Here is a 27062-nt window from a genome sequence, read left to right on the forward strand (position 1 = left end):
TAAATATTCCAAACAGCATGACAAGCTAGGAATTAACTGCACATCTCTGATCATGATGGAGCCTTTCAGTGGCAGTGTGTGTGGTTGGTTGGTCATGCATGCTCTAAAGTGCAGAGGCCCATTGTTTCTTGGAAATGCCTAAGCAAACGATACCATCCCAGTATCTACAACCAATAGAGGCTTTTCTGCAAATTTTTATTTTAGTACAGTTTGTCAAAAGTGCAAAATATTCTGACCTGACACCTTTTCAGCAGAATACTACTAGACTGATGCTTTTATCTAGAATTCTATGCATACCTACTTAATGGGGGTTATTGCGGGTTACTTTTCCATGCACAGTAGATGTACATGATGCCAAAATCTGACCTATCATAAATCCAGGCAGAGAATATGATCAGTGCAATACCATCACATAACCAACAAGTCTAAGTTTTATTAACTGAACTGGAGTAAATTCACTTCTTTTACTGGCTGCACATTTTAGCTAAGGGAGAGTCCATGACCCATGTCAGTGTGTGCTGTCAAGAGCATATGCAATACATTGGTTTTAAGCTATGCACACTGGAAGTTAAGTAACATCACTATGCATTATGGCAGAAAAAGCATTATGAAGGAGCAATGAAGCACCACTATCTAAACTGCTGTACTGCATCTATCTAGATGCAATTTGCCCCTGAGTTTGACTGAATCATTTTTTGGGGGAGGAGAGGCAAGGTATCGTGGCTTTTGGGGGATTTGCACACGCTTTTGGAAGGAAAGAACATGAAATAGAAACAGTTGCCCTTCTCTCATTATTTTTTTTCAAAAACAGGGTTGTTCTTTTTTTTTTTTGTCGAGGGAGGCAGTGTGGCCCTTGTTGTCCCTCTACCATGGATCTGCCAATGCATACAGGCAGAAATTTATGGTTGGTGGAGGTAACTGTGACCAGAATTACAGCTTTACTGTTGTTGCTTGTTGGTTTTGCAGACTGATTAAATAGCAAACAGGTACCATTGCATAAAAATGTTTTCTTTGTACCTGTTCACTTGTTGTAAACATGCATCTCATCCATGTACGTTACCTTTTTAATGAAAAGGCTACTTTCTTTTGTCCATGACGAGATGAGGGGGAAGGAGTTCCTATTCAGTTATTTCGACTCATATTATGCTTCCCAAATCCACATCCCTTCTGACAATTATTCATCAATTAAAAAGAGCTGCCACTCTTTCTGTGGGGAAGAGCCAGTAGAAATTTTTGAATTACCATTTTGCCGGCATGAGATGGCTGAGTTCTTGGGGGAATCCCCCCCTCCCCGCCCAAAATCGTCCTTCAGGGTTAAAGCCTTACAGATTTTCTGAACATGAATAATCTCTCTCTAGGCAGTTAATATTTCCACTGAAGGGGACAGACTGATTTTAACATTGGAAATATTTGATGTTTTGGATTTATCAGATATTCAAAACCAAATCTGATGGAAACGAATACACTACACAAGCTTGTTTCAATTCAAACTGTGCTGTGTTTAGCAATTAAGCTTTTGGATAAACTTCAATTCACAAAGATGTGCTGTTTGCTTCACAAAAGTCAAACTTTTCAAGAATCAATCAATCAAACTATACATTTCTGCAGAGAACAAGGAAGATTTGTCATTTACAAGCTCCAGTGATCTGGTCGTGCATTGTCAACTGGCATGCTAATGAATGTCAAGAATAATAACATGGCTGTTATAAGCCATATAAGCCAAGACAATCTGCAGTGATTTTGAACGATGGATGTGTTAGATGAGAGGAAACTAACATGATGGATGCCAAAAATGCATGCCTTTGCCTATGAACGAATGAAGTAATGCAAGTTCTGGTTTGATGGTATCACATAGTTCTGATGTTTATCAATGGGAAATCTAGCCGGTATTGTCATTTTTACAGCCTTGTCTATACTGTGCATATAATGAAGGAGTTCATGAGGGGGAAACATATCATTTCCCACATATCTTCTGGTCTGATGATACTGTCATTTGAAACAGAAATTGGTTCTTGTACACAAAGAGTTCATGGTAAATCTTAGCAAAAATATATAGTTATAAATTTCAAATCTTAAATATAACCTTTTTTGTGCCTCTAGAGGGCACTCTTCTTTTTACGATGGCATCACCATCCCTTGAATTGTGTTCAGCATGATTAGAAATCAGACCGTTGCTGAAGGTTACATTCAAAAGAGTGGCAAAAATCAACGTGATGCCTCGCTTATTTCTAAATTTATTATTTAAATATTTTGATTTTAGAACACAACTTGTATAAATTTTCTATGTTATCAATAATCAATCATGCAGATCTTACAACTGTGCCCAAGAAAACAAGGACACATGGTGTTCACAAATGTGTACATTCCAAAATTCAGATTTATAATCCCACAAGGTTTCATGTTCAACTACTCAAGATCTGTCAGATCCCAAAGAAAGAACATGATAGCTACATGTATATTTGTTCATGAGATACAGCTAAACAAAGTAAATCACTTCTGAACTTTAATGTGATTATCTGATGACATCATCATGGCATGAAACCTGTACCTACATCTTGTATGTTTCATGTTCCTGCCATTTTTCAAATTGATATGTTGTACCGTCTTGAAGAAAAGACGGGGGAATCATCGAGATAAAAGCAAAAACAATGCCAATGTTTTTATAGTCACTCTGAACGTTCATCCAATTGTGATGTGTGATTGATAAATTCTGTGCAAAATCACCAACTTTACTTCCCTTCTTTGACACAATCCTCCACAATCGCAAATTCAAAGGAGAAGGGTATTGACAGATGGCAGCATTCTTGACAAACCTGAGACTTATCACCTGACAATATGATTCGGTATTAAGAATTCAGTTCATCTTTGTACTTTATATAATAGGGCCTACACAGAAAAATTATAATGTTACTAAAGTATTTGCCCATACTCCTAACACACTAAGAGAAATGACCACAGGTTTCTGCTTACATGCTCCAAAATATCAGCTTCCATTCGACCAGCAAAATGAATTGTACATAGGCCCTATTTCAAGTATTTGCCATTTTTCTTTAATGCAGACATGTCAATCATAAAGCAGACAGAAGTATCTACGAACACAGCCCTCGTCCATTGAGGAGTAAATGACATTTCGTGCATTTTGTTTGGAATGCTTGACAACTCCCGTGGTCAAGAAGTTTACGTTTTGTACCGCCCTCTCTTGATTTTGATTGGCTATTACAAACATCGAAGATGGCCGTGCCGTCTGCTGCAACTACGGACTGATGTCCAGCCCCTCCTTTTTGTTCCCATGGGATGGCTCCAGTCTGTAAAGCGGGAGCTGAAAGGTGCACCGTCGGCCGTTTTCCAACACTCAACTTCGGCTGCGTCTCAGGTTCAACTGTTTTTTAACTAGCTGACTTTGAAGCTGTAAGCGCAGTAATTAGTCTAATAGTGCCACAAAACATAAAATAAGATGCAAGAGAGCCAGAAATTACATTAATCCAATTTAATTTAAACGCTTCATGCCCACAATCGGGGATTGGTTTGGGGAACGAAGCCAACTACGGAGCCAAAATCGAGTATTGGAAAAGGGCCCTCGTATTAGCAAAGATCGTATAGCGCCGCTTAGGTACAGGTATTAAGGCCGGAAATATGTCCGCCGAGCTCATTCATAAAAGTTATTTATACACTGAAAATATTATACATTAGAGGGTCCTGAGAGCCGTGGAACTGGGGAATTGACAAAAATCTGAGACTGAAATTCTGGGCCGGACTCGGGGCTTTTAATTCTGAGCAATTTGGATGCAATTGGGTCCGAAAGTGGCACTATTTGAGCCATTTTGCAGAGGGATGGTTTTTCAAAATGGCTACTTTTCTGGACAGGGGCATTTTCTTCGTTTTAGGGGTGGTCTGCTTCTAGTGAAAATTTCTCAAAAATTGATTGGTCAACCCCCGAAAACTGAAAGGAAAATGGAAGGGGACATGTGGAACATCATTTTTCTGTGCAGTCTGAACACCTGTGAGAGTTGTGAGTGTTTTTAAAATATTTGTGAAGTATGGGGATTTATCACTGCTGTCTATGGGAATTTATTTGTAGTGGTGCACCCTGAAAGAAAATCATGCTGCTGTGGACTTGCAAACGACAACATCGTGAATATATAATGTACTTTTCTGTACATACATTAAACTTATATTTTCTATAGAAAGCTATCGGTTTCTAAAAATTATTTAAAAGCAGTTTGCGCCAGCTTTTGACCAAACTGTTCGGTACAGCGGCCAAACGTTGCTTGCCACTTCTGCTTAGCAGCGCATATACCTGGAGCATCAACAGAGGGCGCTATTAACTGCTGAATTCCCTTCATTTCAGTAGCTTCTCAGCAGTACCTGGCGAATTCAAGGAGTAGCAGGCCTAATTTAGGCCAATTTTGCCACTGCATCGATATAATCTCGATTTCAACGAAGTTAAAGCTTTTCCTTTTGGTTCGAGTCGTATAAGCAGAGGGACGCAGAAGTGTACTGTTTGTGTATTAATTGAATTTACTCAGACATGTCAAAAGAGAAATCCTCCCCACGCAACAACCCCACAACAAACCAGAATAAAAAGTGGACAAACATTAGGACAATTCACGACACACTTTCTTTTTTACAGATTACATTTTTATTATTAAAACAATCTTTAAAACACGTGTGATAACAATTTGTATTAACATATTACAAATGAATCCCACAAATATAGCCCATCCCTTCATCGTTACAACCACTGAGTATTGCATCATGCCATTTGCATGAATTTACTTCAAATTTACATTCACCAACCTCGACAAATGGCCAGTGATATAGAGAAACCAGCCCCACAAAAATCAAATAGAGCACCAATAAAAATTAATACAACACACAATTCCATTATAATAAAATATTACCCACACAATACAAAATAGCTTTTGTATTTATAACAATTTTTCAACCCCGTCAAGGGAAGTTAAAAAAATTATCAATTTTTGTTATATATATGACATATATATGCTCCACAAAGCCACAGACATTTGAAACAAATGCTGCTATTCTACACACTTAGAGGCCATCAAAGTTGTTACATGTAAAGGGTTACTGTTACTGTCAAAACTGGGAATAATTATAATCTGCCAATTAATCTGTGCATATGTGCAAGATGAGATGATTGTTGTCAGATTTCATATGCACATAGGCAAAGCTTCAAGTACAGTGTACGTTGTTGCCGGATCATGGGCACCATTCGAGCAGGGATTTGTGTACCTCTCAGTGAATGAGAGCACGTTTCACAAATCAGGAAGAGATTCAAGCTCGGTGCTGTGAGCCCAGAACTCCTTGTACTCACATTTTAACAGGGTTAGCAACTCTGTTGTGTGAACCCCACCACTGTTGAACTCAGATTTTTGAATCATACAATTCTTATACCGGGTCCTGGATAACGTTTGTCAGTTTTACACATCTAATATGTTTCCTCCTTACTCGAAAGTTACGGCAGGTGCCAGATTAAATAGATTTAAAAGGAAACATCTATTTTGACATGTTAAAAACAGTCACACATACTTCCAAGCACTGCCTGGGAGCAGCTGTGATGGTGTAAATATGACAAGTTCATTCCTAAATTGGCTGACAGGTGTAACCCAAGGACTTTCCTGATCAACAGACATACCAAAAGAACAAGACTGGACGACAGTCATTCATTTGGACTCCTCTTAAACACAATATTCTCCTGTAAAATATATGAAGCTTTCCCATCAAAAAGTACATTCAGTGCCAGTACTGCAGCGGTAAAAAAAGTTGGATTCTGTGTTTTTCTCTTCAGTGACATTTAAAGTCTAGTTCACCAGGCTAGAGAGGCCTTGTACTAGACAACTGCAAACGATACTGCATTATGGCCAAACACATTTCTATGTGAACAAAACACACAACCAAACCTAGCATGTACATAATACTTCTAACTATTAAACCATAAATATAGATGCTACAGTTAAGGACTCTGGATAAAGTGTTCCCTCCACACACACCTTGGGAGTCAGCGCAACAATATCACATGAACATAAAGTATCACTGCAAAGTAAGTATTACACCAATTTTCTAGGTAGAGTTGCGGAAATATAACCAGCGCATTCATTTGTGAAATACTTGTATAAATCAGATAAATATCCCAACTGAGCTGTAACTTCCCAACCCAAATGTAGCTCAAAATTTAACAGTACTGCGCAGACAGTATGTGATGCCTCACAGCTTTAAGTTCTGTCCAAAAACATGCACTTATCAAAGAAGGGCCCTGGTAAATGTGTGACGTGATATTCTTGCACTAGCTCAGAAAAGTTAGAACAATACTTAAAAATAACATGTTCGCACAACAAGACCTTGCAGAAGCTAAAGCCAGCAACAACTAGTTAATTGTTCACCAATATTAATGTGTTAATACATGTACATCTATCTAATTGTGACAAGAGCAGATGACTTACATATTCAGCAAATATTCTGCCAATGACTGTTTAAATGTCACTTCTTTTTACAACAAAATTACCACAAAGAAATGTGCTAGTATGAGGTATATTTATTTTAATTCCATTTCTCGGAACAATCCTTCCAAATAACTTCCGTCCTTCCCCTTCACAATTAACCTTGGCAGTGATATGCTGGCTGCTTTAAACTAGTTACAGTCTAGTGGTTAACCAGTAACTAGTTTATGGTTTAAACTAGTTTTAAGTATAAAACTTCTCAATGCAGTCTAAGTTAACACGGTGGTTTGCATGGGCAGCACAGTCACCCTCAAAAAGTGTTTGAAATTATAGACTTTCCATTTGTAAGTTTGCCTCTCATCCATTCAAACCTCAGTTTTCATCACTTCCCTCCACAAGCAACCCCCAAACTACCCCACTACCATACTCGCCACCATTGGCCTTCATTTTCTCAATCTCACTCACTCTGACTTTGTGCGATTTGTTTTTTCTCCCTTCATTTTCAAGCTTTCAACCCAATCCACTGTTCCTACCGTTGTCCTATTTGTTTAAAATCGAGTTGAAGCGTAATTTTGAACATTTCTCTCTGGAGTATTTAAATCCCCCCCAAATTATTTTGCTCCAGAATGAGCATGAAAAATGATCAAAATCTTTTAAGCCTTATCGTAAGGCTTAGATTACTGACAGCAATGACAATGATACCTGAGCCATATGTTGCTTCATACGGTGGATACGCATGACTCTCAGCAGAATTGGTAAGCAAAAAGGATACCAAAAAATATGCATTGTTTGAAGCAACAGGCAAGCCACTCTCTGTGGCTTTTGCTTAATATACGGCACATAAACAGACACCATTTTGCACTTTGTAACTATTAATAATCAATCACTTTTACAATTTTCATTATTGGTACAATTAAGTTTTTTTTTGAAGGTTTTCACCGAGTATTTACAAAAGATATATATACAAAATGAAATTGTGTCGACATCTGTACATGGTTGGATGGTGACTTCCAAGACAAGCCCGCTGTGTCTCCCAGTAAGGCACCCCAGTCAATGGGAAGAGAGAAACCTAATACAATGGCTCAGCTACAGGTCAATGCTTACTCAATGGATAGGTTTCTTTAAAAACTCACAGCTTAACTGACCAATGATAATGGTCAGTTGGGACAGGAATTGGGGTGGGCCAGAATTTCTAAGGGGGAATACATGAGGTCACGATGACAACATTTTTTTTAGAGATTCTATTTTCAAAATAGTGTGCAGTGCATCAACTTCCAAACCCTCTAAACCAATAACTGGATAAGGAACATTAGAGGGAAAGTTGAATCAAGAAATTCATACGGACTCTAAACTTGTGAGTTGCAACGTTGAATTGCCACATTTTTCTTATGCTTATTATCACCGAAAAGCGTGTTAGACTAACATAAAACAGCTACTATGATGATGTACACGTTCTCTGACTAAACTTCACAGTATACGACCACGGCCAAAATGAATCAATAAGACAACTCAACAGCAGAAATTCCACAAGACAGTGATCCACACAAACTGTCAATTATGATCTATACCAATGTAATGTTACACTTGCAAAACTCTATCAAACGGGGCACGGCAGTAGGCATAATACTCAAAACAGCAGATGTAAGAGCCGAACTCTCCCTGCCCACCGAAAACATCAGTCAGACAGAACTCCCCCTGCCCCCCCCCCAAAAAAAAACAGTCAGAGAGAACCTTGGGGCTAGTTCGATATGTAATCATTTTTACTCAAGTCAAAGTTGAGAGTCGGTAAGATATTCCTCCAGCGTTACTGACAAAAATATTTAACAGCAGGGATTTTTATTCTCATTCCAATGGCAAAGTAAACAGAGTTCCAGTTGTACACTACCCTCTGGTGTCTGCAATGTTACACTATATGGACTTGTAAAGCCTTCCACAGTGATTCGACATTGAAACTGACAGGCGAGCAGCTCTGAAGACTCCTCTTGCTTGGAAACTAAATAAGGCATGTCTACAGAGTACACAGCAGAAAACTCAGGATGAGTTGCTCGAGAAAGATGGCTCGAGAGAGACCACTGTCATTCTCCACAATTTCAGCCATCTCCTGTGCGCTGACCCTCAGTATGTACACGTACATCAAGCATCCCTCGGTCACAAAGAAAAGAGCTAGAAGGCTGTCAACTGATCCCCAAAAGAGTTCCTCCTCAATGCCTTTTCATATGCAAGGAGAGATGGTCTGAGCGGGAGAATGCTCGCTCACACTGAGGGCACTTGAAGGGTTTGTCTCCTGTGTGCTTGCGGTAATGCCTTGTGAGCTCGTCTGACCGGGCAAAACTCCACCCACATCCTTCCCATGTGCACTTGTAGGGCTTCTCTCCTGGAAAGGGGGAGGGTTGAGAGAAACAAGGAAAGATGAATCCATTCAGTATGAAATAGTATAATACCGAAGGAATTCACGTAAAGCCGCAATATTGTCCAAATGTTCATGTGGCCGTTGGCAACAACATGATCACACCTAGCAAAATGAGTCTTAAGTTGACACGACCACTAAACATCTTGTACAATATGTGCACTGATAGGATCCCTAAAAATGTTAATACCCATACAATGCCCATTTTCATCATCACGCCAAACTGGGTGATTCGTAAAAACGGAAAGTTTGCTCTTTCCAACGCAAACTAAAAATCATAAATTAAGACTCACACATTTAATCAAACGAGGCCTATACATTACACTTCACATGATTAGAATAATTAAATACAGAATTTGGCAAGCTGGGCAAACAAGACGTATGAAAAATAAGTCAGATATCCAAACTGCTACCCACCCCCCCCAAAAAAAGTTCAAAGTTGTTTAAATGCACTAATGGTTAGACTTTCAAATTTTTCCTGGAGCATTTCTGAGGGATCAGCATGGCCCCCCCCCATCAGTAAAAAGCATAAGCAATTAAGCATAAAAAAGATATTTTGTTTTTGTGATGTGGCCCCCCCCAAGCTGATACTGTGACCCCCCTTAAGGCCTGAAGCTGGCGACGGATCAGCAGGACTAAGGAAGGTAGAAACCACAAACAATCACTTCGCATTGGACTTCATGCTGGTTTCATGCACTTTGAAGGATATGGAAGGTTCCTTGAAAATGTGTCATGGGAGTAGATATTAAAGGTCACTCCTTGAAGCCAGCAATAGAAATTTATATGGCGAGTTCAAAACTCTTCACTTTGCTTTTCTAAATAGAGGAATGGAAATTCCTTCAACAGTGCCCCCCTCCCACATGTACTCGATATTCAACAAACGGGACAGGATGGTATATGTAGCTGGAAGGGGGAGGGCTGGGTTGCTGTGCCTAGGGACCCCTAGTTTGGACTAGCAATCAGCAAGTGACGGATGGGCATTGGGCCACTGAGACCAGAGGTGTTAAGCTACTTCCGGCTCACAAATGCTCCCCACATGAGGCGAGGTGTCAGCCAAATCTGCCCTTTCATGGTACCGATGGCCTCTGGGAATCCTCTCCTCTGGGTAAGGAGAGGAGGAAGGGGTGGGAAGAGATGATCCTAGAGCCTATGTTTGCTTTCTGGAGGTTTCGCATGAAGGGGACTGTTGCAAAAAAATAGGAGTACTTCAAGACAATGCACTAAAGCTCAAAGTGTAATTCTTGTTTGGGAAAAAAAATCGGTCATACCAGTAGTTTCTTTTTTTATCCCAAGGCCATATTCCTGTGACTGGGTGAAGTATAAACAGTTTATTAGGAACTAACATGTCTTTTAAGAGTTACTTGAAAGTACTGTTTAAATATACCAAAATCCAAGATGCTAGGATTTAGCTGGTTAAACTTGTAGATCAGCTCTCCAAATGGTGTCTTTCCAGCATGGGCTTTGTCCTTCATGAAATGGAATAATATCAAATCCCAAGCACCCTCACCAAAATGACTTGCCATGTTAATCTGCTTCTAGAGTGTAATCACCCTGGATACAATACACAAATGTAAGTGCTTTTTGGCAGCCTGCCTATCATAAAATTTGGACAGTTTTAATCATCAACTAAAAGCCTTACACAAATCACTAATTTGCATGTGATCTAGTCATGGACCCCTTTTATCAAGCCACTGATGATCTGTTAAAAAGTTTCCTTTTCAGCTTACAGTCAAAGGTACAGGTTACAAGGTGTAACAGCACCCAACTAATTACAATCCCAACCTGTTACCCCTGGATGTTTGTTTTCCTGTCTCACCATCAAAGAATCTTAGTATGGAATTTTCTTTCTTGGAGAAGCAACACATTAGTGCATCACTCAGGGATGTAGGTCAGACTCAATTAAGGGGGCTAAGCCTTGAACTTGCATGCAGTCTGAGGACCAGAAGTGTGCAATTACGGTGCTGACACTTTCCTGGTTGTCAATAAGGTAATTTGCCAGTCATCCAGCCTGACAGACGTAATAACAGGCCATGTGTACCCAGTGAGTATCCATTTCCACAAGAGGAGAAGGGGCCTTTTTCCCAGATATTGCTTTGTCAACCATTTCAGTCTAATCCAAGCTACGGGAGTCTCCTGAAGCTCAGCTTTTTTTCTCCTTAGTCTCTGCCTTTGTCTCTGACCTTTAAGAAAATCAGGCAGAACTCAAGGAGACGGAGGAAGTTGGGAGGGAAACCATGCCATATTCACCTGTGTGAGTCCTCATGTGGGCTTTGAGGTGGGAGCTCTTGGTATAAACTTTGTTGCAGCCTTGGAACGTGCATCGATGGACCCGGCGTCGCTTGCCGTTGTCTAGTACGAGTTCGGTGGCTGCCCTGGTACCCCGCAGGCTGGTCTCCGAGGAGGAGGTCCGCCTGGGCCGGCCTGGGTGCCAGGGGCTCATGTGACGGTAGTCTACGCTCAGAGGACTGCGGTTGGAAAGCCTTCAGTTAATGTTAGAATTGGATAGTTTAGTTTAGAACATTTTTGATTACAACCCTAACTGTAAATACCAGAAATTTTGCTGGAAGGCCCCCCTCAAAAGGAAATTCCAACCTGTCTTGGAAGTTGGCAGTTTTTTCCGATTTGTAATGTCATGAACGTACATAAAGGAAGCAGGAAATCAACAGTTCCAAGGAAAAACTGCATGTCTGAAATACAAGAAGTGCCATCGAGTTTGGCGTGAAGTTTTAATTCTTTTCTAACAGGAAATGTTGACATCTTCACAAAGTTAAATGGGATTATAAAAATCTTCTTCTTTCTAATTATTAGGCTACGGCTGGCAAAAACATAAGTGTCTATGGGAAATAGATTAAGACACTATCTGGCAGCTTCCCTGGGCATGTGCTCTAGTGCCAGTAATGGCCTGATTATTCAAATGCAACCATCCATCAAGCTACCGGTATTTGCAGTCACAGGACGATTTTCCATGGTTGATCAGTGTTAAGCCATGCTGCGGTTCAGTGTTACTGCAGCATTTAGCATTCAAGCTGAGCTGTCCACAGTAATTTTTTTTTCTTATTCTCTGCTCCTTTCTCCTGAGAACTGTCACAGCATATAAATAGCCCAATCTACTCAAAACCCTGCACCAGCAGTAAGTGTTATCAACAAGTGCCATCTAAAGTCAGGAATTCCTTCCCCAGCTCCTAAGAAATATCCCCCAGTTCACACTTGGCAAATGAGCACTGACTTCTTGATACGTCTGCATATCCCAACGATAACTCAGTCCAGTTCTCTGACCCACAATGAAAATAACTCAAAGCCATTGGCCTTACCAAACTCTTCAATCATGAACAGAAATAAGGAAGCATCTCAAAAATTGGGAACGTTCCTATTCCATTGGACCGTTCCCACTGGAATACTGGTAGAGGGGTTTATCATTGCAATGTTCAACATTCAACCACCAAGCTTGCCGTGGTCAGCTTGTCTGGTCCGAGCAGACCAAAATGCTTTCCACTCTGCTCTCAGTCTATTTGTCGAGTTTTTATCCAACAAATTTTACTCACACAAGGTGTTGTCCCATTTTGTTCATTATTTGAAAAATAAGCCTGGTAATTTCAGGAGAATATGACCTTTTCACAACTTGGCCCACCTAATCATCAACACGTTGCACCAAGAAAAACCACAGCGCCTGTTCTCCTTCTGCAAAAGATTACTGGCAGATGACGAGGCCGGCCTCGCTGTGAAACCAAAATTAGTCACGGCTTCATCAAAAATGCAACCTGACATGGCCTTAATACGCTTGCACTTTTCTGGCTGCTCAGGGTAGATGGGCTTTTCATCAAGGGTCTTTTGACTCAAATTAACACCACTTCTTATTTTCTCTAGAGTATGAAAAATATTACAGATTCTAATCCTAAAAAAATTCATACAGGGTTTAAATCAAAGTGTGACTCATTCTCACCGTGTGCCAATAGTCCCTTTTCCCAGGGATAAAAACAAGAACTTTATTTGGGGAATTTGGACTAGCTCAGTTTTTCAGAATGAAAAAGCTCAGGCAGGCGGGGGAGGGGGCATCATAGTGCCCTATATATACAAGAAGCATCTATCACATCTACGTTCAACTGGGGAATTCAAACTTCCCATCCTAAATCTAGAATAAGCCTGTAAAAATCTTTTTAAAGAATGGACATTTAAAATCTCATTCTTTAACAGCTGCTTGGTTCTGCTTTCTGTAAAAAGGGGAAGGAAATGAAGATCCCTACTGCACCACAGTCAGTGGATCTACTACACTACAGTCTACAGACCTACATGTAATGTAGCAGTCTATAGACCTACTCCACCACTATCTATAGACTTACTGTACTACAGTCTGTAGACTGACTGTGCCATTGTGTGTAGACCTACTGTAAACCTACTGGCCAAAGCCTGTAGACCTAATGGCCCATACTCTGTAGACCTTCTGGCCACAGCCTGTAGACTTAATGGCCCATAGTCTGTAGACCTTCTGGCCACAGCCTGTAGACTTAATGGCCCATAGTCTGTAGACCTAGTGGCCACAGCCTGTCAACCTAATGGCCCATAATCTGTAGACCTTCTGGCCACAGCCTGTAGATTTAATGGCCCATAGTCTGTAGACCTAGTGGCCACAGCCTGTCAACCTAATGGCCCATAATCTGTAGACCTTCTGGCCACAGCCTGTAGACCTAATGGCCCATAGTCTGTAGACCTTCTGGCCACAGCCTGTAGACTTAATGGCCCATAGTCTGTAGATCTAGTGGCCACAGCCTGTCAACCTAATGGCCCATAGTCTGTAAACCTAGTGGCCACAGCCTGTAGACTTAATGGCCCATAGTCTGTGGACCTTCTGGCCACAGCCTGTAGACTTAATGGCCCATAGTCTGTAGACCTAGTGGCTACAGCCTGTCCACCTAATGGCCCATAGTCTGTAGACCTTCTGGCCACAGCCTGTAGACTTAATGGCCCATAGTCTGTAGACCTAGTGGCCACAGCCTGTCAACCTAATGGCCCATAGTCTGTAGAACTATGGCCCCACAGTCAGCAGCCCTATCAATTTTCAAGGCTGCAGCCCTTATATGAACTGCCTCAAATTAGAAAGAATGATCCTCACTATTGACTTTTGAATACTCGGTGAGATTGTCATACTTACTCTGCTGCCTGTGCAACTTTGATGAGTGCTCCTGCCCCGCTTTTTGTGATGCTCTCCAGTGTCACTGTTGGCCGGTCGTCTTCCTCCCTGCCTGGCCTTCGTGGGACAGGTGACGGGGAGCCTACAATGGTACTGCTTCTCTTTTTCAGGTCCACTGGGCTGTCATCTGAGAAAGGAGAGGGGGAAAAAGGGAAAAAGGATTACGAGTCAAATGCAAAACGTTCACAAGGAGTAACAACCAACAACACACTGACTATGTACTTTCAGAGTGATTGCAGCACAAGCCAAGTGTGAAGATAGGAAAAAAGTTAAGCGCACACGGACTTGTGGGACAAAAAAGGTAGCAGACAGTACAGAAATACGTCATCAGTTACCGAAGTGCTCACTCTTGGATCCCACAGACTTTGAATGCACTGCATGGGTTACCCATAATGGGTGGATCTGATGAAGTCTAGCCTTGCCCAGGATATCCTGGGTACAGGAATGACTGGGTTGCAAGATACTTCTTAAACTCCAACATGGCCGAACGTGGGCTGTCCAGCGCCAGAGAATTCTTACCCATGTCGGATGTGTCAGTCGACCTCTTGCTGCTGCCATGACCTCTGGTTCCGTTCATTGAGAGGTCCACCGGTTCCGTCTGGTACTCCTCCTCTTGCTGTAACGACGACAAATAAGGCTGCAGAGCAAACAAAGGCAAGGTTATTGGGTTTCATTGATTGTTCACAGCATTAGGCACATGATTCCATACAACTGTTTGGCTGATCTACACAGTGGACCACTTACAGTGAATTGACTTACATTGCAGCTCACATCCTTGGCATCACTTTGCCCGAGAAGCTCAGCATTTTCAGACAATAAAATTAACAGCCAGTGGGGGGGAGCTGTTTACCAAGGGAAGGGCTGTACGGTATATTACCTACAAAGCATCCTTCAAGGGTTTATGAGTGTGTCTGTTCTATTGCTCTAAATCTTGGTCAGTTTAATCAGTCACAGATAATTAAGAAAGTTCAGGAACGGCAATGCTGTCACCCTTGGCGGTCCAGTGAATCATCTGCACATGTATCCATGTCACCCTGCTGATGTCAGACGGATGCTGAAGCATAGAGAGTTTCGACACATGTGGATGACCTTGTGGACAGGTCAATTTCAGTGTTACAGCAAAGGTGTCAGGTGGATGCTGGAGAGCACTAGGCCTTCAACTTGTGGACTACTTCACCAATAGGTGACCTTGTTGAATTTTGATGCTAAAGGCATCAGACGGAAAAGTTTACTTGAGGGCATGTGGACGGAGCTGTAATGGCTTGATAACTCAATGACTCGACTGGAGTCTGACTAGAGTCACACTTTTTAGTGACTCGACTCAAGTCCCAACAGGTAAATGACTTGACTCAACTCGAGTCTCTGACCAAGTGACTCAACTTAAATCTCTCATGGAGACTCGAATACAAGCTTATAAGACTCGAGTCTCAAAACAATTAAAAACAAAATTTTGTGGCAAAAAATACTTGAAATCAGACTCAAGGAACTGCTTTTATATCTATTGTAGTTATTGCATTTTGTTCAAAAATTTGTAAGTCAAACTGACTCCAGCTCGGTACTTGATTTGACTCGACTACACAAAGTGACTCGACTCAACTTCTTGACCTAATGACTTGACTCGAGTAGCAATGTTATGACGTGACTCAATTTGAGTGACCAAATTTAGTGACTCATTACAACACTGCACGTGGATCTCAATGTCAAGACCGGCATCAGGTGCTACACTACAATTGAACACGTCTTTGTGGAGATGTACCATAATTTGGACCTCAATGTTACAAGAAAAGTCACATGGATGCTACTGCTACAAAAGAAGATACCAAACAGATGCTGCACTGCAAAGAAACCGACACTTGTGGATGAGCTTGAGGGCATGTCCATCTCGAACTTACAAGTCAACACATGAAACACTCCGACAGATGTTGATGTTGTAGAAGATAAATTGCCCTCATGAATCTCCTATCTGCCTCGAACAGGAGCACCCCCTCATTGGTTGACAAGAGCTGCATTGGTCTGCGGTGTTCAATTGGTTGGTAGAGATGCGACCATGACGCGTGCACTTCCTGGTCATTTGTGCACCAGCAAAGTTTAGTTCCGACCAAAGGTTCAGCTTGAAGCCCATACTAGTTGACAACTTTTACTCAGTGTTTTAAGATCACTAAGGCCACACACCGCTTTGTCAAATCTGATGATCAATTTTTTGAACCGCAAAACCACCCCCCCCCAAAAATTTACAATGTCAAGCCTGTCACCAGCCACTGCTTGTGCAATGCTGCACAATTAAGCTTGGTTCGCCAGCCTGAGAATCGGGCCAGGCATTTTCATATAAAGACCAATCCCAGTGTGAAGTCAAATGCACTAATGCTCAGAATGTGCGACGTCTCAATCATGGCAACTGCGGCCTACACCTTCACGGACTGGCGCAGGAAAGGGGAACAAAACAAGGTTGCATGTTCTGTACATCCTGTTGCACGGAGGGCGTGTGTGACACACACCCTTGTGAATATTTCCTGTGAGAGGAATTGACTGTATGTTTGTCACCAGATCTATAAATGTTCCACGCATGGCTTTCTCTAGCTGTCCCAAGGGACACGGTGGGCCTCCCTGCCCACAACTTAACTTCTGGCAAGTAAGGTGATGTGGAAAGCCAAAATTACCTTTGAGGTACCTGGGGAGGGCAGTATATGTTTGAGAACTATTTTTCTTGACTTGGCAAGTGGGGTGCATTTCCCTGGCCACATTTCAGCAAGGTTCCAATTCCCTCCGACTTTTGACTCATTCAACTGCAAGTGAATGATGATAATAACAGACAGAACATTTCCCCTAAAAAGTCCAGCATTTGGGTAGTATGGATCACATGCCACCACTGCAAAAGTCTGAATATGTTGGGCTGATTAATGGAATAAATTACAGACGGAAATGCGGTGCTTTCTACTCCAAGTTTTCGTAGAATCAGACGATATCTCTCCTGAGCCCATGACGCCCCTTTGACAAGGGGCTACCTCCTTGGTTTGCATTCATCTCATGTAAAATTGGATGACTTACATCCGACTGGATGCTTTACAACTCCTTTTACAGAATTCCCCCAAGTCAAACTGAGCACAGGTTCACTCAATTTGACGGAAGCAGGGAGCAGGTTCATTCAATTTGACAGAAGCAGAGATCGGGCTCATTCTGACGAGTTCTTTCCCAATTTAAAATGGTACAAGTTCTTTCCCTGTTTGGATACATGGACGTGCACATCGCAAGGTAAAGGAGCAAAGGCACATGGAACATGACCTCAAAAAAGTAGAGAAACCTTCAAAGGAGATAGTCTGCACTAAAGAGGTGCACAGAAACACCATAATTCATTCAAAAATCCTTCCTTTTCCAACAGGAACTGCATTCCAAAACCAAGGGAGTAAGAAGTTTAGCAAAGTTACATGTACACTCCTTACTCATTCACTGTTGTCTTGGACAATAATCCCCGTCGAATCACCCCTCTCCTTGAAAAAAAGTCAACTTTCATCGACAAAACCCCCCTCATTTAAAAAAAATTAACAGAACTCAGTTCTTGTTCTTCAGGAAATTTTCAGAAAATTCATCAAATCACACTACACAGTGAGTCAGTTATGTTTTCAATGCGGGTATTAACCAACATACTCATTCTGGCAAGATCTGACTAGTTTGCGAGCCCCAGTCACAAATGGCTGGCCTTTACATGTGCAAACACTAACAGACAGGTGTGCCGTGATCTAGCTCTCTTTAAGGCCTCTGCAGACTGTGTAATTGGCAATCAGGCTTGTAGTCGTATCTTGCCTCAACATTCTCCATGTGGCAAACCAGGGTGGTATGGCAGGTGGGCCTGCCTCAAGTGCAAGCTCTATCCTGGCACAGAAAATGAGCTATTTGCTCAAAGTGACAGCTGGTGCCTGAATCAACGCACTTCCTAAGCAAATAAAAAGAAGAGTTGCAATAAGTCAGTAATAATGTTGGTTAACTAGTCCAACGTCACAACCTCTTGGGTTAGACAGCACTGAAAGGGAAATGCCCTTCTCCCAAGAACGTAATGCACAAGGAACAGCTCTCTGAGCACTTACGTGTGTAAGTAAATGATCAACTGAAAGGAACCAAAGAAAGAAAAGCTACATGTACATGTATGGGTACAGGTTCAGAGGAAAATTGCATGAGAAGTTCTCCATCGGGATTTAATGTAACCATGTTCAACTGAAATCAGGAACTGCAGCACATGAGGAGCTCCGCACGTGCACCCTGTTGATTGAATCAAGATGCATGACCCCGACCTTGATGGCTAGAGTTATCCATGGCCCTGAACTTTTTCCGAGGAAAAACAGATTTTGTTTGAGAGAGGGAGAGGGAGAGTTTTAGGATGCCACAAATTCAACCAAGACTTCCTCGGGAGCAGGCTAGAAATCGGGAACCCCCTCCCCATAATTAACACCAGACTGATTCTCCCTAGAGATGAGGAAGATGAAAGACACAGATAAACAAATTAGTCCCCCTCCTCCCTTACGAGAGAGAGACACATGTATACAGAAAAGGGCAAAATCATCTCGGTTTCCTGTTCCAACCAGTTGCTAATCCGTGCTCGACCCTTGCGAGTTTGGCAGTGGCGTCGCCGCAGCGGCTGGTGGTTCGCCATTTAGGAAGAGAGAGATTTGGAAGATTAAGATGGCTGGGTTTGGGGAGGGGAGGGGTTGAGGGCAGGGAAAGAGGGAGAGACAAGATGCCAGGTGGATGGTACGACTGATTGGGCTTGCCCCAGGTGGCTGGTTTTCCAAACACTGGCTCAAGTGAACAGCGGTCAAAACACTCATTAATCCTTTACCTTAGGTTACCCATTCTTTCAGAAAACACCTCTTCTCAACAGTGCACAACGAACAACACGCATTATGTACAACATGCACATATAACAGGGCATAACAAACATGGCCATGAGTTAACACTAACCATGCTGAACCCAACAAGGTTCTGAAGGATTTCAATGGTCCCTAGGGGGTTAATATCCATTATTGTAATATGCAGCTGTAAATGCACTTTTCTATCATAGACTGGTTTTCTGCTATTGCTTCTGAAGGTATGGACAGAGCAGTCTTACTTTAAACCCGGCCTCAACTTTTCACACAGCCTTAAAATGAGGAGAGTGACATTAACGGCCCCGCCCTGTTGCCAGCACCTGTGTGTTTGCTATCAGATCTACTGCATGATGCCAGCCAGGTTGCAGGAAATGTAAGTTAAGGTGTGAATGACTTGTACTCCCAACACTCCACTGCTGTACACAATATCCTTTTTCCTGGCTGCCCCTGAGGGCCGTCCGTGTCACATCCAGAAAGACATGCTCCAGCTTGGGTTGTTGAAGCAGAGGAGTACTCAAAAAAAAAACCAGTGCTCAAACATGTGAACATACACGGAAAACTCAAGCCCAATCACACGCTGTGCAGTTCGCAGCAAGTGTGTGTGTCATGTATTTCTGATGCTTTCTTTGTGTGTAAATCACATAGCCAACCCAAAAGGAAATGATGGATGAGGTGAAAAACGGTATCTTGCGCAATCAGCTGTTGGTGACAATTCCCCACTCTCATCTATCTCTGCCAGCCTGTGGGACTTTGCCTAATGTCAAATCTGTACTCACAGCTGCATATGTCACATGCATGTTGGAGCAATGATGGCTCAATGATAATGCACTGGAAAACAGAAGCCCCATCATCATTATACATGTATTTCTTTAAACCATTAACGTTTAATCTGAGCCATCCTTGCTCCTGACTCATCACTCATCGTAATCTGCAGCAAATGCACTTAATTTAACATTAACCAGACTGAAAGACTGGACTAGGCTTGACCTTAACTTGATTTTAAAAAGCAGCTTTTGACTTTGACTCCATGCAATGCTTGCAACATTTGCAAGATGCTCATTGGAAATTCTCCAAACTGGATTTAGCTTGTCTAAAGTTTGTCAGCAGTGATGAATAATCACAATTTTTCCACATTCCACAAGGGGGTACAAAAATGGAACCTACATGTACATTTGAAGGATAACTATGACATTAAAAAACACACACATACCACTTGAAAAACAGTTTTTAACCCTCTCAATTCGTCAACATCCCACAAGTTTTACGTTGGGATATTGCACAATTAATACGAAAGCAAAGGTAATTTACTCTTTTGAAAGTTGGGTCCACGAACTGCATCACTGGAAATTAATTTGTAGATGGAGGTCACTCTGGCCAGAGAGTGGTTCACATCAACATTTTTCATGCAATGATATTTCTGTTTGTCTTCAGGGGAATGTTCTGAAGAGTTTATGATGTTTTGTCTGTTTCGTACCCCTTAATGAGCAAACTCAGTTTTTCTGTACAAGGTTACTTTGTCTGCTGCACTGGACAACATTTTCAGAATTGGCCCTTTCACAAGTCAGCCATGTTAAGTTGAGAGGGAGGCTGACCTTTTATTTTGAGAACCACAGCACGATTAAGTAAGGAACTAGAGTTGCAATACACTTTGATGTCATTTATGCTGGTGCACACTTGGTGCACAGTATTTGTGATAAATTATATCTAAATGTTTTAAGCCACATTTAAAAAACATGAGAGTGAGGCCTAGAACCTAAAACAGTCTGGCACCACCCCATTCAAACAATAGATTAAAATGCATATGATTCTGGGAACACTATCAAAAATGGCTTCCCTGTGAATTAAGGTCTAAAGACCTTTTTGTTGGGCCTGTTTGTTTCACACGGTTCTGGATCAAGATCAGTGATCCTTACACTAGTTCACACCATCCATCAAGTGAGTTTTGGTGTCTGTAAACCAAAGACAGATAACCGATCATGATTTATGTAGATCTGTGTGAGACAAACAAGGCCTTTGCTAAACCACAAGTACAGATCCTGCAAACCACGGCTGGCAAAACTATGGCTGGCCATGAGTACAAAACCCAAAATAATTTTAAAAGTAATCAAAATGTGGCTCAAATATTACACCCCTGAAATGAGAAGCATTTCTACTAAGTACCTAATGAAGAATACCTTTTATTTCTAAAGTCATTAGAAAAAAGTGGATTTTGAGGCAAAACTGCTGTGTACTAAAGGAGAACCTTTTACAAACTTTGGCCACCCATACAAAATAATGGTCAATGTTTGTAAACAAAGGAGAGATCTACTGGTCCTGGTAAGGGTACCGGTATGTGGATGCCAGTCAACTGTTCAAGTCCATGATGGAAACGTTTTGGCAAGTGCACAAAGGAAGTCGCTTCTGTGAGAAAGGATCTGGTTATAGTGCCCGAGGGGGAACCTTCCATGAGGGATTATGTGCTTCTGTCAAAACCCAGGGGTAAATGAAGAAGTTCTCAACTGTTTCAATATGTGGCGTGATAAAAAAAAATGTTTTTAAAGACAACAAACTGATGCTTCCTTCCTGTGGGATTGAAAACTTTACTTTGAAAAAAAACAAAACCGGAAACATAAATGTCAGAAAGAGAAAGGTCACTGGCGGTTGTGAACTTGCAATAACTGACAGTGCAAGGGTTTAGGTTTAAATGATAACAGATTATGGCTAGCCTAAGGTGGGAGAAGGCACACTTTATTTTTCAAAACACCCAGGAAGGCTAGCAGGCTGAGGACACCTTCTAGTATTAAGAAACATGTCAACAATAAAGGCGAATTCTAGACAAGTCATGTGTCCAAATTGATACAGGGGTGCCTGATCAACTTTCCTGAATAATCATGCAGAATGTTAAGGCCAAGAGTTTCACTGATGACATGCATCTGGCCAGTTACACATCAACCATAGTCAATTACAAGTTGACAGTGAATGCTGTTACACTGTGACTTTCCATAGAGTGCAAGTTAATAAGTTGACAAAGTCTGAGCACTTTTGGAGTCTAAGTTCAACCCCTGCATGAGGACTATGAAGTGCAACATGGGTCATGGAACTCACAAATAGGTTGCGAACTCCACTCACACAACCTTCAATTGTACATGTACATGTACATGTGCATACATGTATGTAGGTAGCATGGACCACATCAAAAAGCCTGGATGCCTGCTGCTGGTAGTGCAATGGTTCAGCAAAGTGACAATTTACCTTGTGTTTTTCTCTCGAGATTCCTCTGTACACTATGACTCCATCGTGTCTGCCTGACGCTAACGAGTTGTTTACATCATCTTTGTACGGCTGCAATGATACACAAATTACGAAAAGAAAACCCACCGTGATGTTTCAAGGTCTCAAAGATTTTTCACTGGTTCCTCGCAAAGCGACAGAATTTGATTTACAGATTAATATGCTCTGTGATCCATACTGGTTTCTGAAGCTTCCTAAAACATACCCAGAAAAACTTCAACAAGAATCACAAATTGGTTTTGCGTCGGTGTTGTCTTCTGTGGGCATGTTATAGAAAATGACTGACACTCTACAATTTCATGAACACAGCACTGTGGCCAGAGTTCATGAAATGTTGCTTCATCGTGTCCAGGGAATTTACACAGTGAATAATTATGCAACTTCTCTCTCTCAAACAAATAGAAATCAAGTCGTCAAATTTTTTGTCACAGTTTGCTGGGTTTCAAGACAGGAGATCAGACATTGCAAGCTCCTCAGCAACTCAATGTTCCAAACATGTCGCGAGCTCAAACCTGGGTCAGTTAAAAAGCAATGGTTACAAAAGAGAGACAATGACCCACTTTACCAGACCACTTTCTTTGGAAAAAAGGATTCTGACATTAGGACCCCAAGTCTGCTGTAATTAGCTTCCGATTACTGACCTTTACATGCCCTGAGCTTATCCCAATATGAAAAACCACAGTATGTCACCAATTGTGTCCGCAGATCTGGGGGGGGGCATTAACAGGAGTACCCGTTTAAAAGTTCAGCCAATTCTCCAGATAGTTTTGTCCAGTGGCACAATAATTGCCCCTTGACAGCTGCTCCCAAAGCTGTTTACGAACCACTTCCTAATTTACGTAACCGAGAGTGTGAAAAGGGGCTTGATAACATCAACACGTTCGGGATGTGTAAATGTGCGAAATGACCCGTGTCGGTGAGGTGTCGTTCTTATCGTGAAATGCCACACAGTGTACCAAAACAGGAGGACATTGCGTCATCGCTTTCTTACACTGTATACATGTGCTCAGCAACACGGCATTATGGAAAGGATCATTTCATGGGGGGGAACCTCGAAAATCATTGCCATGGGAAATCTCAAATATGATGCCTTCACATCTCTTTTATCACACTTAAATTTGGGTAACATGGTTTGATTTGGTGTCTGAGTCCCTGCACAGCCTGTGTGCTTTCAGACAACTCAGTTGGAGTTCTTGTCCAAAACATATATCACTTGTTATAGTCATTAGACTAAACTTTACACCTAGATGTACTATCGAGTGCACAGAACAGCTCCAAGCATCCATCCCAAATCCTTTGCATTAATCAACAAAACAGCAAGATCATCACAAGACAACTGTCAATCACAACACCCAAGTATAGCAGTGAGTACCTTTTTGTGTTTTGAGTATTTGTTGTGAACTCCTACTGATCGAAAGTCCTTGCCGTAATGATTGGAAAGGCAACATCCGATTCCGGATTTTAATGTTAAAAAACAACAGGTGCTGATCATACCAAAGACTACATGCATGTGACTCACGCGCCACAAATCTTCAGTGTGAGGTCAACGTTGTGATAGCCAAGTCTGAATCTCAGACTCTCATGCTTTTGCCACTGTGGCTTCAGTTAAGTTAGAGTCACGGGGTCAGCTCGTAAGTCCGTCGCCTCATAATTCCAACACCTCATAAGTCCGAAAAAAGCGTTTAAAAAGTCCATAAGTCCGACAAACATATTTAAAAGCTCTAACGTTTTTTTTGGCCCATGGAATAGATCCAACGCCTCAAAAAATCTGACGCCTCGACGTTTGATTTGACGCTCGTTACGAGCCTATGAGGCGTCGGATTTACGATACGCACCCAGAGTCTCACAAACACACACACACAAAAACTGAGACAGACTTGGGTCATGTGACTGTGTCTTCTGTTCCTTCCCCCCCCCCACCAATTTTCATTTATCCTCTTTGGGAGGGGGAAGTCATTGGGGGCAACCTCATAACCTTCCCTCCTGTCGTACCATGCTCTTATCTTACATGCTCTATCTCTCCGAAGCTTATTTTGGACTCTTCAGAACTCTCCAATTTGACAGTAGACAGAATGTTTCATTATTTTGTTGCCGGAAGAGGCACAAGTGCTTAATTTTTTCCAAAAATGATTCATCCAGTAAAAAAAGCCAAAGTTTATGTACACATGTAAAAGGCTCACAAAGGCTCACTGCATGCTTCACAGGATATAATGAAAGTATTTCAAGGTCATTTCCAAATTTCCAATTTAGGCAAAAGAACTGCAGGTACGTGCGTTTTCATATTGAGGAAATCTTTAGCATACTGACAAGATCTGTAATGCTGCCATTTAAAAGTACTTGATGGAACTTTCAGAATGCCCAACTTTCAACCAAGGCCAAATCAGGATGCTCAGACATGTACACTGTAGCTTGGGATGTGGTTGACTGACTGTGGTTGTGTGTGGACAGGCGTTATAAAGATTACAGTGCCCCATCAATACAACTAGCTAGTAACCATAGAAGGGTTTTTACCTACAAGTATGCATTGTGGGTTTTTGCTTGTCAGAATTCTGAACACAACGATTTCAACATTCCACACATTTTTGTTCAGAGCACCTAAAATAAGTCTTTGGATATGTTTTGACAAGAAACATAAAACTGAGCAATATACAAAGGTCCTCAGGGCATTTTAGCAATGTAACTGCATACACATTGGCCTAGCCTACAGTGAACGAACAAGGTAATATTGCTAGCAGTCTGTTCAAGTTTCATGCACATTACACACAAACTGTGTGTTTTAATGAAAGCTACCATTTTATGTACATATACACTGCACCTGTACTTAAAGACATAACGACCAAGGCATTTTTGCTATAAAACTCCCTTTGTGGATGGCAGAAACCAAGGACATGTCCTCTGAAAAGCAATGTAATAGGCTGTGCAGTCTTGAAGTCCTCATACCGTAGTACTGGAGCATACTGGATTCTGGCAGATTTGGGGTGAGTTATTAAAAGCAGGACTTCCGATACATTGTCCAGTTTGCCTGTCATGTCCAAGTTTTGGGTGGAGAAGCCCGCTGCAAACTCCGCCATTTCACAGAGAAGGGATAACAAACACATAACAGAATGAACTTACATGTACACTGTCTGGCTCAAAGCATGTGATTGACAGTAATGGCAGGAACCTGACAATCAGCCCAGACTACCATCTCAGCTCAGAATGGACCTCAGGCAGTCCGACTTACCTTCAACAACAGTCCGTGAAGTCTGACTCCCTACACAAACATGTAGAGCCAACACATTAACCGCTCCAAATAGCATAGTACAGCATGCCAACTGGTGCACAGGTAACAGCTGAATACAGCATATCAAAGACTACCACCATTACCTAAGCTCTGATCAACCACGATTTGAACGCATTTCGTTTCCCAAGTAACCCTACGATACATACTCACCAGTGAGGTCTGCTCGGCACTGCACTGCTCAGCCGCCAACTTGGAACAGGTGATCTTGCACAGCCTCTGGTAATGCAAACTCAGACAACAACCGACATCAGTGGCGGAGCCCAAGCCAGCGCGTCCCGAGCCAGGAAACGTGCCCCACGATCCCGGGTACCATGACCAACCGGCATGCCACATAGCTGACTAATGCCACATGCAGCAGGGACCATTGCAGGCAGGCCGAGTCACAGTTTCTTCTCTTTTTATAAATAGACAGAGAGCGAGTGGGAAGAAGCGTTGACAGTAGCTACTATTATATTTTTTCCTCTTCTCGGGTTATTCATCCGCTGAACGTGACTGTTTGGACCAGGCTTCTCTGTCGCTACTTGGGGAGCTGGAGCTCTGGGTCTGGGTGTCCCTGCGACGACCAGCTCGGCCTATGGTACTTGGTGTTTCAGTGGATTCCGCGTGATTTTGTCATCCTTGTTGGCTGGTGTGGCGCATGCTTTTGAGGTTAATCAGACAGTTGGGAGAGGGGACTGGGGGCTATTACTCAACTGTGTACCTTGTGGCAGCTTGGCCAATCAGGAAAGCCTTGAACAACTTTACCTTTTAAGGTACCGTGCCCATCTGCAAGCCATGTCCACGTACTCGCCAAGTTGATCCTGGGTTACAATATTGGTTGTGGCAGCACTAAACTTTAAGCGTGTTGGGTTCAATCCATTCGGATGACAACTTCACAGCTAGAAAAGTGCCACTTTGTTCAAACGATTTCCAGGAACCTTTGGAATGAATCACTGACTCGCACACTACTGATGGGGCAACTTTTTGCTGGGCTGTTGGTGTGCACTGTTGACACACATAGGTTTTGACAAAGCCTCAACAATTAATTAAAATGTATTTTGAGGGACTAAAAGCTTGCGGAGGGATCCATCCTCCTCAGCAGTTATGGGGAGTTCTAAGCTAAACACTGGTAACATATGTACCTTACCCATGGTATCCTTGAAAGAATCCATCAAAGAAACCTGCGCTAGGTTGGTATGCGTCATCCTCAGAATTGGCACTGTGCTAACATCAGTGAAATTCTAAGGTTTCATTTCCATTTATTTCATCATTCAGGATAATTAATGTTGTTTCCAACTGCAACCAGCTACACTTACCGACACCCACAAATTTCTGACACTGATTTCAGCCTTGCGGTATTCCTTTTGGGGCAAACTATTCTTCAAATCCACTCTCCTTGGATCAAATTCATTTAAACCACATAGATGTACATGTATGTTTAGTCTCTGAGATGCAAACATACTGACAACTGTGAATTTTAAAAGCAGAAAAAGTAAAGGAAAGGCTACAGCTAGGGCAATAAAAGTTTTAATCTTTTGTTTTCTTTTTTCAATTGTTGGGAGGGGAGTTTATCGAAGTTAATGTTTTGTACTATTTCAAGAATGCAATAGGTGCAATTTCTGGT

General features: G+C 41.9%; 1 protein-coding gene across 14 annotated transcripts in view; it reads right to left on the minus strand.

Moving 5' to 3' along the window:
- Positions 1-4616: 4616 nt before the first annotated feature.
- Positions 4617-27062, minus strand: part of LOC110975860 (uncharacterized) — a 59083-nt gene continuing 36637 nt past the window's right edge. For 10 of the 14 annotated variants that reach the window (XM_022228696.2, XM_022228699.2, XM_022228701.2 and 7 more), the window contains 5 exons: positions 22138-22227; positions 14570-14687; positions 14012-14177; positions 11113-11345; positions 4617-8832 (listed from right to left, as the gene is read on the minus strand). In XM_022228696.2, the coding sequence (XP_022084388.1) occupies positions 8660-8832; positions 11113-11345; positions 14012-14177; positions 14570-14687; positions 22138-22227 (780 nt within the window). In that variant the 3' untranslated portion in view covers positions 4617-8659. Of the gene's footprint in view, positions 8833-11112; positions 11346-14011; positions 14178-14569; positions 14688-22137; positions 22228-25609; positions 25808-27062 lie in introns of those variants that run through there. The other 4 variants (XM_022228703.2, XM_087132474.1, XM_087132473.1 and 1 more) reach the window with 3 other exon arrangements.

The sequence above is a fragment of the Acanthaster planci genome, linkage group LG02, assembly GCF_054643075.1.
Source record: "Acanthaster planci isolate LZ-2023a linkage group LG02, COTS_SCS, whole genome shotgun sequence".
NCBI classification, from domain to species: Eukaryota; Metazoa; Echinodermata; class Asteroidea; order Valvatida; family Acanthasteridae; genus Acanthaster; species Acanthaster planci.